Genomic DNA, 15032 nt, shown 5'->3' with positions numbered 1-15032 from the left:
GAAATACAAATGTCAATGTCCATCATGTATAAGCATGGGTTTTATTAAGAAATATAAACATAAGTCAAAAGCGGTTTCAACCAAATATTCATTAAATGACAAAACAGTCACACAACCATCCTGCAATACAGATGCTGTATGTGCTTTCCAATCTTTGCAGCAAAACCACTTCTTGAGTCTATTGCAATATAAAATATTACATGAATAGTGGCTCATGTTGTTCCCCTTACTGTTTGCGAAATTAAGCTTTGATTTGAACAACATGTGGTTTCCTTCATGCTACTGAAAAACAATGCCAAATGTATTTGTAGTTTTCTGGTGTCCCAGTAATAACTTATTACACAAATTCTGTACATAATTACAGCAGGCACACTGCCTGTCTTTTACATAATGAACACAATAAAAGAAAGCAAGCATTGTTAAAAGTTGTCTTTACAGTGCTGCCCAATGCAGTGTACAGTGCATCTAAAAAATACAAGCAGATATCACACTTTAACACAGTAATGAAAAGAAGAATAAAAGCCCTCACCTGCAGTGGTCATTTTTTCCTGAAATAACGATCTCATATGTTCGGTATGTTTTAATGAATTAATGGAAAAGGATACTTTCTTCTTTTTCTTTAGTAATATGGAGACTTAAAATGTCACCTACATACATTCATCTTCAAGAATATAAGAGAATTAGTTTTGAACGGGGGATGTCGTACTGTAAAAAAAAAAAAAAATGCTGTAATTAATGTAAATTTGAGAAGAAATATTTTTTCAGATTGAGACTTGGTTACCTGAATAAGACTATTCATCTATTCACTGTAATTACCCTGATTACAAGCTCACACATAAATCAAATGATTTGATAAAGAATGGTGGGGTGTTAAATAAAAATAACAAACAGTCCAAAGGCATATGAAAAATATGTAAGGCCCATGTTGAAACACTAGCTGGGAAAGCATAAGCTTGAGAATTTATGGAGCAGCACATTCACAGCACACCTTCAGTACTGCTTTCTTGCAAAGAAAGACTTAGATATCCTTTTCTCCATCTTACATCCATCCTTATTGCCCATTGGTATCCATATAAATTGATAAATCTCCATTTATCAAAGATTTGTGTGTTGATGTGTTGTGATTTTTTTTGTTTGTTTATTTACAACCATAACAATGGCGATAGTAATGCATTGAAATGAAGTGCATTACACATTTTCACATGCTCTTGAAATGACAAAGACATAGAACTGCAATCTGGATCCTGTTTTGACATCAGGCACTCCTTTGCCCTTTTGGGCCAGTCCTCCTCACACACAGGAAACATTCAGCACGCATGTGTCATATGTGCAGGACAGGTGTGCTTGAATAAAAACTGAACTCATAATTGTGTCACACAAGAAAACAGGAGATGAAATTAAGTCATTTGCCCTGACCACTGAATCAGAGTTTTATTTGCAAGGCATTCTGACAGTTTGATATAAAAAAATAAACTGCATAGCTCCATCAAGGACTCTTCATGTTTGTGGAGGAAGAGGCAAGCCTGTCCAAACTTCCCCCTAACGCTTCCTTTGTAGATTTGCATATGCAGATATGCATCTGGTTTATCCTCAATGTTTCACATTTTCACATGTTGTAGGCCACATATATAGGGTCCAGCTGGTCGGCGAGGAAGCCGTCCCGCAAGTGCATGCGCTGCTTCTCCCCTCTGGAGTTGATAGGAATGACTCCAGGGTCCACCACCACAACGACCCCCACAATGAGATAGTGCTCTTCCAGAACTACGTTGGTCACAAGGGCAACAAGATCCAGGGCTTCCTGTTCTGACCCCTCAAGCTCCACGACCACCACCAAGAGATTTGTCCATGTGAACACAGCACTGAGGAGAGAGTGAGGAGAAGAAAGATGTATTTAAGTATGAAAAAAGATGAATACTGTATCTACACTGCAAAACATGGCTGTTTTTGTTCAAGATGGGTATACACATGGTTTTATATATATTTTATAAATCAAATACAAAGTGTAACAAAATTGAGCTTAAAGTTAAATGAAACTTCGCCAACAGCATTCATGGCATACAGTTAATCATCACAGAGCTTTTGTTGACTAGTCCTGTTTGTCTTTTTAATGTTAGCTGACTACATGATAACAAGTAGGCATCCCTTGATAAATAATTGAACTTAACTGTATTTAATGTGCACTTGTAATGTGCAAATATAAAAGAAAAATTACATGCAGATAATATAATATTAATGAAAGAAGAGGTCACTTGAGTGTACTTTCAGAGAGTACACTTGCATGACTGTTTCACACTGTAGTACACATTTAAAAATAGGACTTTTCAATAATGTCAAATTAGACGTTTTATATTGATGTGTTGACTAACAAACTAAAGCACATGCAACATACTTTATATATGTTGGGAAGTCGTGGCCTAATGGTTAGAGAGTCGGACTGGCAATTGAAAGGTTGTGAGTTCGAGTCTCGGGCCAGCAGGAATTGTGGGTGGGGGGAGTGCATGTACAGTTCCCTATCTGTTGGTCACTACGAGTTATGTCGAATGACATGGGGTCTCACTTGGGAGGCCAATCATCTCTGAGTTTAAAAGAAAACGGCAATTAAAATTGACTAGTGGATTTAACATACCTGAGCCACTCCCCGTGCCAACGGGTATAAATAGGGCGACAGGTGCATCCACTCATTAGATTTTTGCTATGGAGCCGAGTAGTTGATGCATTCAGTCTCTAAAAAAGCCTTCATCTGTGTGTTTCGAGAGCTGTTCCTGGTCTGTGTGATGGCGCATTACAGCGTTGTCCCTATGAGCGATTCCATTGGGCGCTTCAGCTAAAAGAGCAGTTTTTAAAAGAGCAAATCAAGGACAATTCGCGTGTTTTTCAAGATGCCGTTTCGTCCGTGTCCTTCTGGATGCGGTCATTTCCTGTCTTCGGTTGACGGTCACGAGCGTTGTCTGCAGTGTCTGGGCATCCAACATACTGAGGCTGCGCTCGTGGATGATTCATGCGTCTATTGTGTGCGTATGAACATATCAGCACTGCGATCGCATCTCTCACTCCTCAAGGGGAGTGCAGCAGACCCCTCTGTCGCCACCCGTCCCGGTTTCTCTGGTTCGAGCATAGGACCGCCGGCTGGCCCTCTGAGAGATCTGAGGGTTACAGTGAGAGCTTCTCCGCCGGGCCACGCCCCACGGACCTCTCGCTCCTCCCGCAGCGTGTGTCCCGTGCAGCTGCCGATTGATTCTCCTGGGCCGTGTTACAGCGGCCCCAGCGTGTCTTTTGGTGCTCCGCCCGAGGATCAGATGACGATTGCTGCATCGGGAAATGGGTTATCGACCTCTGAGGATGAGGATTCGGCGGGGCTGCCCCCCTTGGGTGTTGTCGCTGCTGCCGAATCTGACTTGGAGTTGTCGGCCATGCTTGCCCTCCCAGCTGTCGGCCATGCTTGCCCTCGCGGCTGGATGATTGGTTTCTTGGTGCGGAGCGCAGCTCACAACCTCGTTCTGCCCCGGTTCCTTTCTTCCCAGAGGTGCATGAAGAGGTGACGAAGTCGTGGACGGCCCCATTCACGGGCAGAAACCGCTCGTCTCCCTCTTCCATCCTCACCACTCTCGATGGCAGGGAACCAAGGGGGTACGTGAACATTCCCCAGGTGGAGAGAGCGGTTACGGTGCACCTGTGCCCACAAAACGCCGCCACTTGGAGGAATCGTCCGCATCTCCTGTCCAAGGCCTGTAAGCTGTCGGCCGCTCTGGCTGCCAAGGCTTATAGTGCTGCGGGCCAAGCTGCTTCTGCCCTGCATGCCATGGCTATCCTGCAGGTACATCAAGCCAAGGCGCTGAAATCGATGCACGAGGGTGGTATCGACCTGAGGTTGATGCAGGAACTGCGCAAGGCGACTGACTTCGCCTTACGGGCGACGAAGGTCAGGGAGGATGAGGAACAGGTCCTGCTGGTTGCGCCTTACAGGCCCACCCGGACCTGGTTTTCGGAACTCATGCTCCTCGTGACAGCCCCTCCCTGGCGCATCCCCCTGAGGAGGGACCTTCTCTCTCAGGGGCTTGGCACCATTTGGCACCCGCGTCCAGATCTTTGGAATCTCCACGTGTGGCTTCTGGACGGGACGCAGCAGACCTAAGTGATCTGCCCCAGCGGTGGTAGACACTATCACTCAGGCTAGAGCCCCCTCTACGAGGCAGGCCTATGCTTTGAAGTGGAGACTGTTCACGAATTGGTGTTCTTCTCACTGAGAAGACCCCCGGAGATGGCCGGTCAGAGGTGTGCTTTCTTTCCTGCAAGAAACGTTGGAGCGTGGGCTGTCACCCTCCACCCTAAAAGTGTATGTGGCTGCCATTGCAGCCCATCACGATGCAGTGGACGGCTGGTCCCTGGGAAGGCATGGCCTGATCGTTAGTTTCCTGAGGGATGCTAGAAGGTTACATCCTCCTAGGACACCCCTGATTCCCTCCTGGGACCTCTCTATTGTCCTGCTGGGACTTCAGAGGGGTCCCTTTGAGCCGCTGGATTCAGTCGAGCTTAAGTTTCTGTCTCTCAAGACAGCGCTCCTGATTGTGCTCACTTCCATCAAGAGGGTCGGGACCTCCAAGCATTTTCGGTAAGTGAAGAGTGCCTTGTGTTCGGGCTGGCCTACTCTCATGTTGTCCTGAAACCCCGGCCGGGATACGTGCCCAAGGTTCCCACCACTCCCTTCCGAGACCAGGTGGTGAACCTGCAAGCACTGCCCCTGGAGGAGGCAGATCCAGCCTTGCCGTTGCTGTGTCCCGTAAGGCGAGCCATGCCCCCTGAGGCCTCCTCCTATGTATGGCGCACGGCGCCTCTCTGGCAGACATCTGTCGAGCTGCGGGCTGGGTGACACCCAACACCTTTGCAAGGTTTTACAACCTCAGTGTAGAGCCAGTTTCTCCACATGTCACCTCCCTACGGGTAGGATGTGGTCTCTGTAGTGACCTTTTCCTAAAGGCTCGCTTCCCCATCACCTTGCCAAGCTGTAAGAACAAATAGGGAAGATTTGAAGCAATCTTTCTCCAAAGGTTGAAATCCCTTAAACTAACTTTTAACCACTAACTTTGTGTGGGCGGAACAGCATCATGGCCTTCTCCAGCAGCGATGTACTCTCTTTTTGGCCCCTTCGGTACCAAGGTCAGTTAATTTGCGCTGGGGCTTTGGGAAGGTTACGACCTTAAGCGTAGCTTTTGTGGCATACTAGGGCTTGTCGACAATTGCAGCGCCACAGGGTTGTGACGGTGTTCGGGTTGTGGCGTTTTCCATAGGACCCCATATGTCGTTCGACATAACTCGTAGTGACCGACAGATAGGGAACGTCTCGGTTACGTACGTAACCCTTGTTCCCTGATGGAGGGAACGGAGACGTTATGTCCCCATGCCACAACCTTGAACCGGTCGCTGTTGCCGGGACATGTTCACGGCTCCTCAGCGTAAAACCTAATGAGTGGATGCACCTGTCGCCCTATTTATACACGTTGGCACGGGGAGTGGCTCAGGTATGTTAAATCCACTAGCCAATTTTAATTGGCGTTTTCTCTTAAACTCAGAGATGATTGGCCTCCCATGTGAGACCCCATATGTCGTTCTACATAACGTCTCCGTTCCCTCCATCAGGGAACGAGGGTTACGTACGTAACCGTACGTTCTCTCTCCACCTTCAATACCATGACTTAGGCGCCCTTGAGCAAGGCACCAAACCCCCACCTGCTCCCCGGGCGCCACAGCATAAATGGCTGTCCAATGCTCCGGGTGTGTGTTCACTGCGCTGTGTGTGTGCACTTTGGATGCGTTAAATGCAGAGCACAAATTCTGAGTATGAGTCACCATACTTGGCTGAATGTCCCGTCACTTTCACTTTAACTATTTTATATAGTTTTAACTAGTAGTGTGTTATTCAGTATTATTACATGGCTCTGTGGAATACTTGATTCTGATTAGTCAATCGCGCCATCCAGCAGTATTGTTTATGTATGGGACAATGTACATCCAGCCAGTTGTTCTCACAGAATAAACCCTGACAGGGTGATCAGGACCCCGAAGTGAAGCGGTGCCAGTTTGTTAGTTCTCTTAAAATCCATTACAGAGTACAAAACAATCTTAGCAAAATGGGAGCAGCTGGGTTTGTATGAAACGAGAGCGAGTCCATGATACCATTATGATGACATAATTAAACAATTGTACACCATTTTAAATCGAGTTTTAATATTAGCTAAACAAACGCAAAGCTTCCACCAAGAAAAAAAAAAATAGTTCAAGAAAGAGTACAGCGCCGACTACTGTTACCCAGATGAGCCTGTTAGTGCACTTCAGTCTTACTTAATCTAACTTGCTAAAAAAAGCAAAAAAAAGCAAACTGCATTTATTATAATTGTAAACTATAATACATCTTAATTTAATTGCTAGTAACATGCAATTCAGTTTGCATTAAGTACAGTCTGCTCTTTAAAAGTATGTTTACTTACCAGTATTGGATGTGACTATGTTAGAGAATGTTAGATTACCAATGTCCATTAGTGTAAGTGTGTTTGACTGGCCAACAGTAATTATAGTCATCATATTGTCTTTTATGACAAAAATACCACAACTTGCATTTCAGGAAATAAGGTAATCAACAGCATGTCACAGATCTTATCTTGTATTTAACTTGAAACTTCCAGTAATACCTTTGTCAATTTTGCTTCTCAGGAAAAATAACTTTTTCAAAGATAATTATTAAGAATAGTGAATTTTTAGCTATTGTAATGGATGCACTGAACAAATGAAAATTATCAAATGTTCAGTTGTTATAAACATTAATATTAGTCCATCAAAATCTACTTTAAAGTATAAGGAAATCATATTGCTTACCACTCTGCAATGCTCTTGTGTGACCTTATGACAGATGTTTCAATATCAATGGGATGGTAGCGCATTCCCCGCAGCTCTAGAGTCTCATCTAGAGATCCAACCACGTACAAGGCATCATGCCGCTCTAGAATAATGTGCAAAAACATCATTTACTGGACAGCACAACTGATTTTTCCTTTTATCCTATCTGATATGAGTACACACCACTAAAACAATGTAAAAACACTACAATAAATTAATTAAAAATGTATATATTAGCTTGTCAGGGTGTGTGTTGAAAGCTTTTATTGAACATGATTTTAAATCGAAAAGTCATCTCAGAAATATCTTGAAATGAGACACTAGTGTGTTTGTGTGTTTGGATACAGTACCTCCACTGGCATCTGTAAGTTCTGTGCGCCGCAGGAAGCCGAGATATCCAGTGCGAGCCCAAACCGTCTGGGTGTCACCGAAGCTCAGTCTGGTGCTGAAGTGGTCAGCATGCAATGCCTCTTCACCATAAACCGTATAGTATCCTGTGGCATTATGGGGGCTGCTCACCCAGATCTGTTACACATGATCACTTATCACTACACGTGATATAATATAACATAACAGACTGCAGGTAAGACTACTTATTTAAGAGCTCATATGTGGTTCTCTGTGGTTAATAGAACTTGCTTTAATATTTAAAACTCACTTCTCCCAGATGAGAATCTCCAAGAGGGCCTTTGGTCTCTGTGTTAGCAATTATAACTTTTACCCCAGGCAGAATCTGTGTTGAGAAAATTAAGTTGAGTTGAGTTTTTTTTTTTTTGCTTGTTTGTTTAGTTTTTGAAAGAAGTCTTTTATGCTCAACAAGGCTGCATTTATATTACTGCAATTTACAGGAACTGTTTTCTGTTTTAATATCTTTGTAATTTATTCCTGTGATTAAAACTGTATTTCCAGCATCATTACTCCTGTCATCAATGTCACATGATCCTTCAGAAATCATTCCGATATGTTGATTTGCTGCTCAGGAAACTTAATTATCATCAGTGTTGAAAACAATACCAAGACATTCATACTGTTAAAAAAAGATTTATATTCCAAATACATGGTGTTCCTTTGACATTTCTATTCATGAATTTTTTTTTTTTTTTTTTTATGTGGCAGGAAAAACTTTTCTATTAATAAACATAAAAAATAATTGAGCTCTAATAATAATAGATCACCAAATAGGATCATGATACAACTAATGGCTAGAGCAATGGCTGCTGTAAATTCAGCTTTGTATCACAGCAATAACACACACACACACACATGCAGGTGCTTGTCATATAATTAGAATATCATCAAAAAGTTGATTTATTTCATTAATTCCATTCAAAAAGTGAAAGTTGTATATTATATTCATTCATTACACACAGACTGATATATTTCAACTGTTTATTTCTTTTAATTTTGAGGATTATAACTGACAACTAAGGAAAATCCCAAATTCAGTATCTCAGAAAATTTGAATATAAATGAATACCAATACAAAGAAAGGATTTTTAGAAATCTTGGCTCCCTGAAACGTATGAACATGACAAGTATGAGCATGTACAGCACTCAATACTTAGTTGGGGCTCCTTTTGCCTGAATTACTGCAGCAATGCGGTGTGGCATGGAGTCGATCAGTCTGTGGCACTGCTCAGGTGTTATGAGAGCCCAGGCTGCTCTGATAGTGGCCTTCAGCTCTTCTGCATTGTTGGGTCTGGCATATCACATCTTCCTCTTCACAATACCCCACAGATTTTCTATGGGGTTAAGATCAGGCGAGTTTGCTGGCCAATTAAGAACAGGGATACCATGGTCCTTAAACCAGGCACTGGTAGCTTTGGCACTGTGTGAAGGTGCTAAGTTTGGTTTGAACATATGATCTGCATCTCCATAAAGTTGGTCAGCAGCAGGAAGCATGAATTGCTCTAAAACTTCCTGGTATACAGCTGTGTTGACCTTGGACCTCAGAAAACACAGTGGACCAACACCAGCAGATGACATGGCACCCCAAACCATCACTGTCTGTTGAAACTTTACACTGGACCTCAAGCAACATGGATTGTGTGCCTCTCCTCTCTTCATCCAGACTCTGGGACCCTGATTTCCAAAGGAAATGCAAAATGTACTTTCATCAGAGAACATAACTTTGGACCACTCAGCAGCGGTCCAGTCCTTTTTGAAGCGAGACGCTTCTGACGCTGTCTGTTGTTCAAGAGTGGCTTGTCCCAAGGAGTGCGACAGCTGAAACCCATGTCTTACGTACGTCTGTGTGTAGTGGTTCTTGAAGCACTGACTCCAGCTGCAGTCCACTCTTTTTTGAATGGGTTTTGTTTCACAATCCTCTCCATGGTGGGGTTATCCCTATTGCTTGTACACTTATTTCTACCAAATCTTTTCCTTCCCTTCACCTCTCTATTAATGTGCTTGGACGCAGAGCTCTGTGAACAGCCAGCCTCTTTTGCAATGATCTTTTGTGTCTTGTCCTCCTTGTGTAAGGTGTCAATGGTCATCTTTTGGACAACTGTCAAGTCAGCAGTCTTCTCCATGATTGTGTAGCCTACAGAACTAGACTGAGAGACCATTTAAAGACCTTTTTGCAGGTGTTTTGAGTTAATTAGCTGATTAGAGTGTGGCACCAGGTGTCTTCAATATTGAACCTTTTCACAATATTCTAAATTTCTGAGATACTGAATTTGGGATTTTCCTTAGTTGTCAGTTATGATCATCAAAATTGAAAGAAATAATCATTTGAAATACTCTATATCAGTCTGTGTGTAATGAATGAATATAATATACATATTTCACTTTTTGAATGGAATTAGTGAAATAAACTTTTTGATGATATTATAATTATATGACCAGCACATATGTGTGTGTATATATATATATATATGTGTGTGTGTGTGTGTGTGTGTGTGTGTGTGCTATTAATAATACAGAATATAAATGTTATATATAATACAGAACATTTACAGGAAAATAATTTTCAATTGTAATAATACTTCACAATATTACTGTTTTAACTGTATGTTGCATCAAATAAATGCAGCCTTGATGAGAATAAACACTTTTATTTCAAAAACATCAATATTTTGTAATTATTCCATAATTCCATAAAATGTTTTTTTTTTCATTATTTATAACTTCTCACCTTCCCAGATTCCGTCAGTGGCAGACTGTGTGGTGATCCTCTCTCTACTAATCGGACCCTAAGCGAAAAACAACAACAAAAAACATGATTTATAACTGAACTTTTCAAATTAAAAGACCAAAATAATTTACTTATTAGCTGATAAAAAAACAGAATATGAATAGACATGAATTGACACTGATATATAAGCTTTAGGAACATCATAAGTGTTTGTTATAGCACCTGTCATGCCGCAGAGCCCTCATGTCCAGATAAACTGTGGTGGGATCCGGCCCAGAGGTGCCCTAGAAACAAAGAACAGCAGATCACTGGAAGTATGTAATATATCTGCCACCACAGCTTCAATGTTCATTCTACTGATCCACCTTCAGGCACTACACACATACTGTGTTACCATGTACCATGTGATATTATACGTCATGGCACATACGACCTTCTCAGAAAGATAATAAAAGTGAACACGGATTCTTAAAGGCAAACTGTGTAATTTGTTTGGCTATATTTTTATTAATAGGCAGTGACATCTATAGACCATTTCCATGTACTATCAAAGGCAGATCTTTTGTTTGTTCAACCAGTCTGACATGGAAACATTGGCTCAAACAATTCTGTGAGTTTCTGTTTGTGAAACAAATGACAGATTGTGAATGCTTGGGGCATTTTTATTTTTATTTTTTTTAGCAAAAGTTAGAAATGACATGCCACAGATGGAAGTAACAGAGAATTTGTCATATATTTCCTTTAAAGGGATAGTACACCCCAAAATAGAAAACCTGTCTCAGCCAGAATTAAAACAATGAGTAAACAAAGAGCTTTGATTCCCATTGACCTCCACTACAAAGAAATATAATGGAAGTCAATGGGAACCAAAACATTCTTCAAAATATCTTCTATTTTTCCCAAAAAGTCAGACAGGTTTGGAATGAAACAAAGGCGATGACAGAATCTTCATCTTTGGGTGAACCATCAATTTAAGCTCTTAGTTCTTGTAAAACATTTTACTCTTACTCTTTGGTTGTGTCTTACTGTAAAGCATTATATGATGAAATGAGGCATTTCGACAGTTAAAATGACCTGCTCATGAATGTGACCCCTATACTGCAAACACAGCTCGTACATTAGCCAGTCTACTCTATATGCACAGCTACAAGCATTGCTTCGGCACAGCCTAGAGTAGATTTATATTAAGTGCAAGGCCAAGCACAAAAGCTGTGAAGAGCAGAGCAGGCATATGAATACATTCTGCCAAAGTAAATGAAAACTAGATAGATAGATAGATAGATAGATAGATAGATAGATAGATAGATAGATAGATAGATAGATAGATAGATAGATAGATAGATAGATAGATAGAAGTGTTAGATACTTAGAGACTGGGAGCAACACATTCTTTTTGTCATGCACAAGAGCATTTCACACACACATACAGTATTGTTCAAAATAATAGCAGTACAATGTAACTAACCAGAATAATCAAGGTTTTTAGTATATTTTTTATTGCTACGTGGCAAACAAGTTACCAGTAGGTTCAGTAGATTGTCAGAAAACAAACAAGACCCAGCATTCATGATATGCACGCTCTTAAGGCTGTGCAATTGGGCAATTAGTTGAAAGGGGTGTGTTCAAAAAAATAGCAGTGTCTACCTTTGACTGTACAAACTCAAAACTATTTTGTACAAAAAAATTTTTTCTGGGATTTAGCAATCCTGTGAATCACTAAACTAATATTTAGTTGTATGACCACAGTTTTTTAAAACTGCTTGACATCTGTGTGGCATGGAGTCAACCAACTTGTGGCACCTCTCAGCTGTTATTCCACTCCATGATTCTTTAACAACATTCCACAATTCATTCACATTTCTTGGTTTTGCTTCAGAAACAGCATTTTTGATATCACCCCACAAGTTCTCAATTGGATTAAGGTCTGGAGATTGGGCTGGCCACTCCATAACATTAATTTTGTTGGTTTGGAACCAAGACTTTGCCCGTTTACTAGTGTGTTTTGGGTCATTGTCTTGTTGAAACAACCATTTCAAGGGCATGTCCTCTTCAGCATAGGGCAACATGACCTCTTCAAGTATTTTAACATATGCAAACTGATCCATGATCCCTGGTATGCGATAAATAGGCCCAACACCATAGTAGGAGAAACATGCCCATATCATGATGCTTGCACCTCCATGCTTCACTGTCTTCACTGTGTACTGTGGCTTGAATTCAGAGTTTGGGGGTCGTCTCACAAACTGCCTGTGGCCCTTGGACCCAAAAAGAACAATTTTACTCTCATCAGTCCACAAAATGTTCCTCCATTTCTCTTTAGGCCAGTTGATGTGTTCTTTGGCAAATTGTAACCTCTTCTGCACATGCCTTTTTTTTAACAGAGGGACTTTGCGGGGGATTCTTGAAAATAGATTAGCTTCACACAGACGTCTTCTAACTGTCACAGTACTTACAGGTAACTCCAGACTGTCTTTGATCATCCTGGAGGTGATCATTGGCTGAGCCTTTGCCATTCTGGTTATTCTTCTATCCATTTTGATGGTTGTCTTCCGTTTTCTTCCACGTCTCTCTGGTTTTGCTCTCCATTTTAAGGCATTGGAGATCATTTTAGCTGAACAGCCTATCATTTTTTGCACCTCTTTATAGGTTTTCCCCTCTCTAATCAACTTTTTAATCAAAGTACGCTGTTCTTCTGAACAATGTCTTGAACGACCCATTTTCCTCAGCTTTCAAATGCATGTTCAACAAGTGTTGGCTTCATCCTTAAATAGGGGCCACCTGATTCACACCTGTTTCTTCACAAAATTGATGACCTCAGTGATTGAATGCCACACTGCTATTTTTTTGAACACACCCCTTTCAACTAATTCAACTAATTCCCAATTGCACAGCCTTAAGAGCGTGCATATCATGAATGCTGGGTCTCATTTGTTTTCTGAGAATCTACTGAACCTACTGGTAACTTGTTTGCCACGTAGCAATAAAAAAATATACGAAAAACCTTGATTATTCTGGTTAGTCACATTGTACTGCTATTATTTTGAACAATACTGTATATATATACACACAAACAGAGACATATGAAAAGCAGATCCTTTACAAGCGTCCTAGAAGCCCCCTGCTAGCACCCCTGTGGTCCCCATCTGGGTCACAGTACCTGCTCAGCCAACTTGCCCAGCCTGTTGGGCTGACGAGAGGGCATGGAGCAGCAGACAAACACAGGCATACATTTAATACACAAACAGATACATACACATACAGACAGGCATCCAGGCCAGTGAACAGAACATAAGGGTACAAGGAATGATTTTTAAACAGTTACAACAGATAAAGGCCTATTCACACAAAGAGTGATGCGACAAAGTGACACCAAAAAAAAAAAAAAAATTCTGATAGCCTTAGACAAAATGTTACATTCCATGAAACCGCTAATTTGTACCCATTGCTAAAATGTAACAATATATTTAGCTTTTGGTGTGAAGGGATTTATAGTGCACTATTCTTGTCATGATAAAAAAAAAAAAAAAAAAAAATCATGGAAATTTCACACTTAATGTGAATAGGTCTTTTAAAAGCACACATGAGAGTCCCTACCTAACACAAACACTAAACACTTGAGTTCATCACTGACCTGAAGACAAATGGCCACATTGACCCTGCAGCCGAAGGTGGTGCTGACGGCCCGTGAGGAGAGCCCCAGGTCTTTGAAGATCTTCGAGAAGGACTGCGTAAGTGTGATGCGAGGACGTTCTTCAGCCACCACCATACAGGTCCGTACACACGACAGATTCACACTCCGTAACTACAGGTGTACAGATGGGGGTTAAACTCAGTGGAACCAATCAAATACAACTTTTGTCTTTAACGACTTTAAATAGAACTAATGTAAGCTCAATTGGATCCTAAATTATTCTGATACACAGAGATAGGACACACAACTTAGTCCGAGATAATGAAAAAACAGTAGACTACAGTTTGGTGTCGTTAGGATTTTGAAATATTTGTATAAGAAATCAAAATGCTCACCAATGCTGCATTTATTTGATCACAAATGTAGTAAACACTGATACACTGTGAAATATTATTGCAATTTAAAATTGGAAACAGTTTATATTTTCACATATTTTAAAATGAAATGTATCCCTGTGATGCAAAGCTGAATTTGCAGCATCATTACTCATGTATTATCATTGCAGAACTGCTTAATATTTCTGTTGAAACTGTGATAAAAAAAACATTTTCTGAATTCTTTGATAAATAGAAAGATCAAAAGAATAGCATTTGTTTAAATAATGCATTACTTTTATAAAAAAAAAATATTGAAATATGATATGCTACATTATTTATACTAAGGGTGTGTAATTACTGTGTATTACTGACCCGCAGAGCTTCAGTCTGGGAGCCCAGGGCTTTGGTACACATCTCCATCACTGAATATGAACAGAACGTCACTCGTACTTTAAACTGACTGACAGCAGAAAGCCACAGAGACGGATTGGTCTCCAGCTCCAGAGGAGGAACCAGAATAGACTGATGGCCTGAGTACACACTGCAAGCACAAACATGATTTACATTACTGTGCATCACATAAATAAATATAGTATCACAGTATCCAATGTGTAAACAGTCTCTCACCTGCAGAGACACCAGAGGGCAAAGCCCAGGCCACAGTAGGGGTCCAGACAGATGGCGATCTGTCGAGAGGGGTACAGCTCACACTGCAGCTTAACAGAGCGACACAAGGCACTGGTGGCAGCATGGGACATCTGAGAGAAACACACAGTGTTAGAAATGTCAAACCAACATGAAATGAATGTGTTATTGGCACTTGAATGGCAGGTTAGACAGCACCTTGACCCCAGCGAGGATCCCTGTGGTAGAAACACTGAAGTCCAGGTAGGCGAGCATCTCTGGGGTGGGAGGTTTGTAGATCTGAGGAATTCTCTTTCTTGGGAGATCATCTGAATGGAATCAATAAACCTAATTTATTGTTTCTTTTAACAAGGGA

General features: G+C 41.2%; 1 protein-coding gene across 6 annotated transcripts in view; it reads right to left on the bottom strand.

The window, feature by feature from the left end:
• Positions 1-22: 22 nt before the first annotated feature.
• LOC127964794 (disco-interacting protein 2 homolog A) overlaps positions 23-15032 on the bottom strand; it is a 116008-nt gene continuing 100998 nt past the window's right edge. For all 6 annotated transcript variants that reach the window (XM_052565132.1, XM_052565134.1, XM_052565133.1 and 3 more), the window contains 10 exons: positions 14876-14985; positions 14660-14790; positions 14405-14573; positions 13656-13826; positions 10247-10308; positions 10025-10082; positions 7547-7621; positions 7239-7413; positions 6868-6991; positions 23-1859 (listed from right to left, as the gene is read on the bottom strand). In XM_052565132.1, the coding sequence (XP_052421092.1) occupies positions 1607-1859; positions 6868-6991; positions 7239-7413; positions 7547-7621; positions 10025-10082; positions 10247-10308; positions 13656-13826; positions 14405-14573; positions 14660-14790; positions 14876-14985 (1328 nt within the window). In that variant the 3' untranslated portion in view covers positions 23-1606. The remainder of the gene's footprint in view (positions 1860-6867; positions 6992-7238; positions 7414-7546; positions 7622-10024; positions 10083-10246; positions 10309-13655; positions 13827-14404; positions 14574-14659; positions 14791-14875; positions 14986-15032) is intronic.

Source organism: Carassius gibelio, chromosome B9 (genome assembly GCF_023724105.1).
Source record: "Carassius gibelio isolate Cgi1373 ecotype wild population from Czech Republic chromosome B9, carGib1.2-hapl.c, whole genome shotgun sequence".
In the NCBI taxonomy this organism is placed as follows: Eukaryota; Metazoa; Chordata; class Actinopteri; order Cypriniformes; family Cyprinidae; genus Carassius; species Carassius gibelio.
Note: the sequence above shows the minus strand (reverse complement) of the source record. Positions and strands in the feature narration are given on the sequence as shown.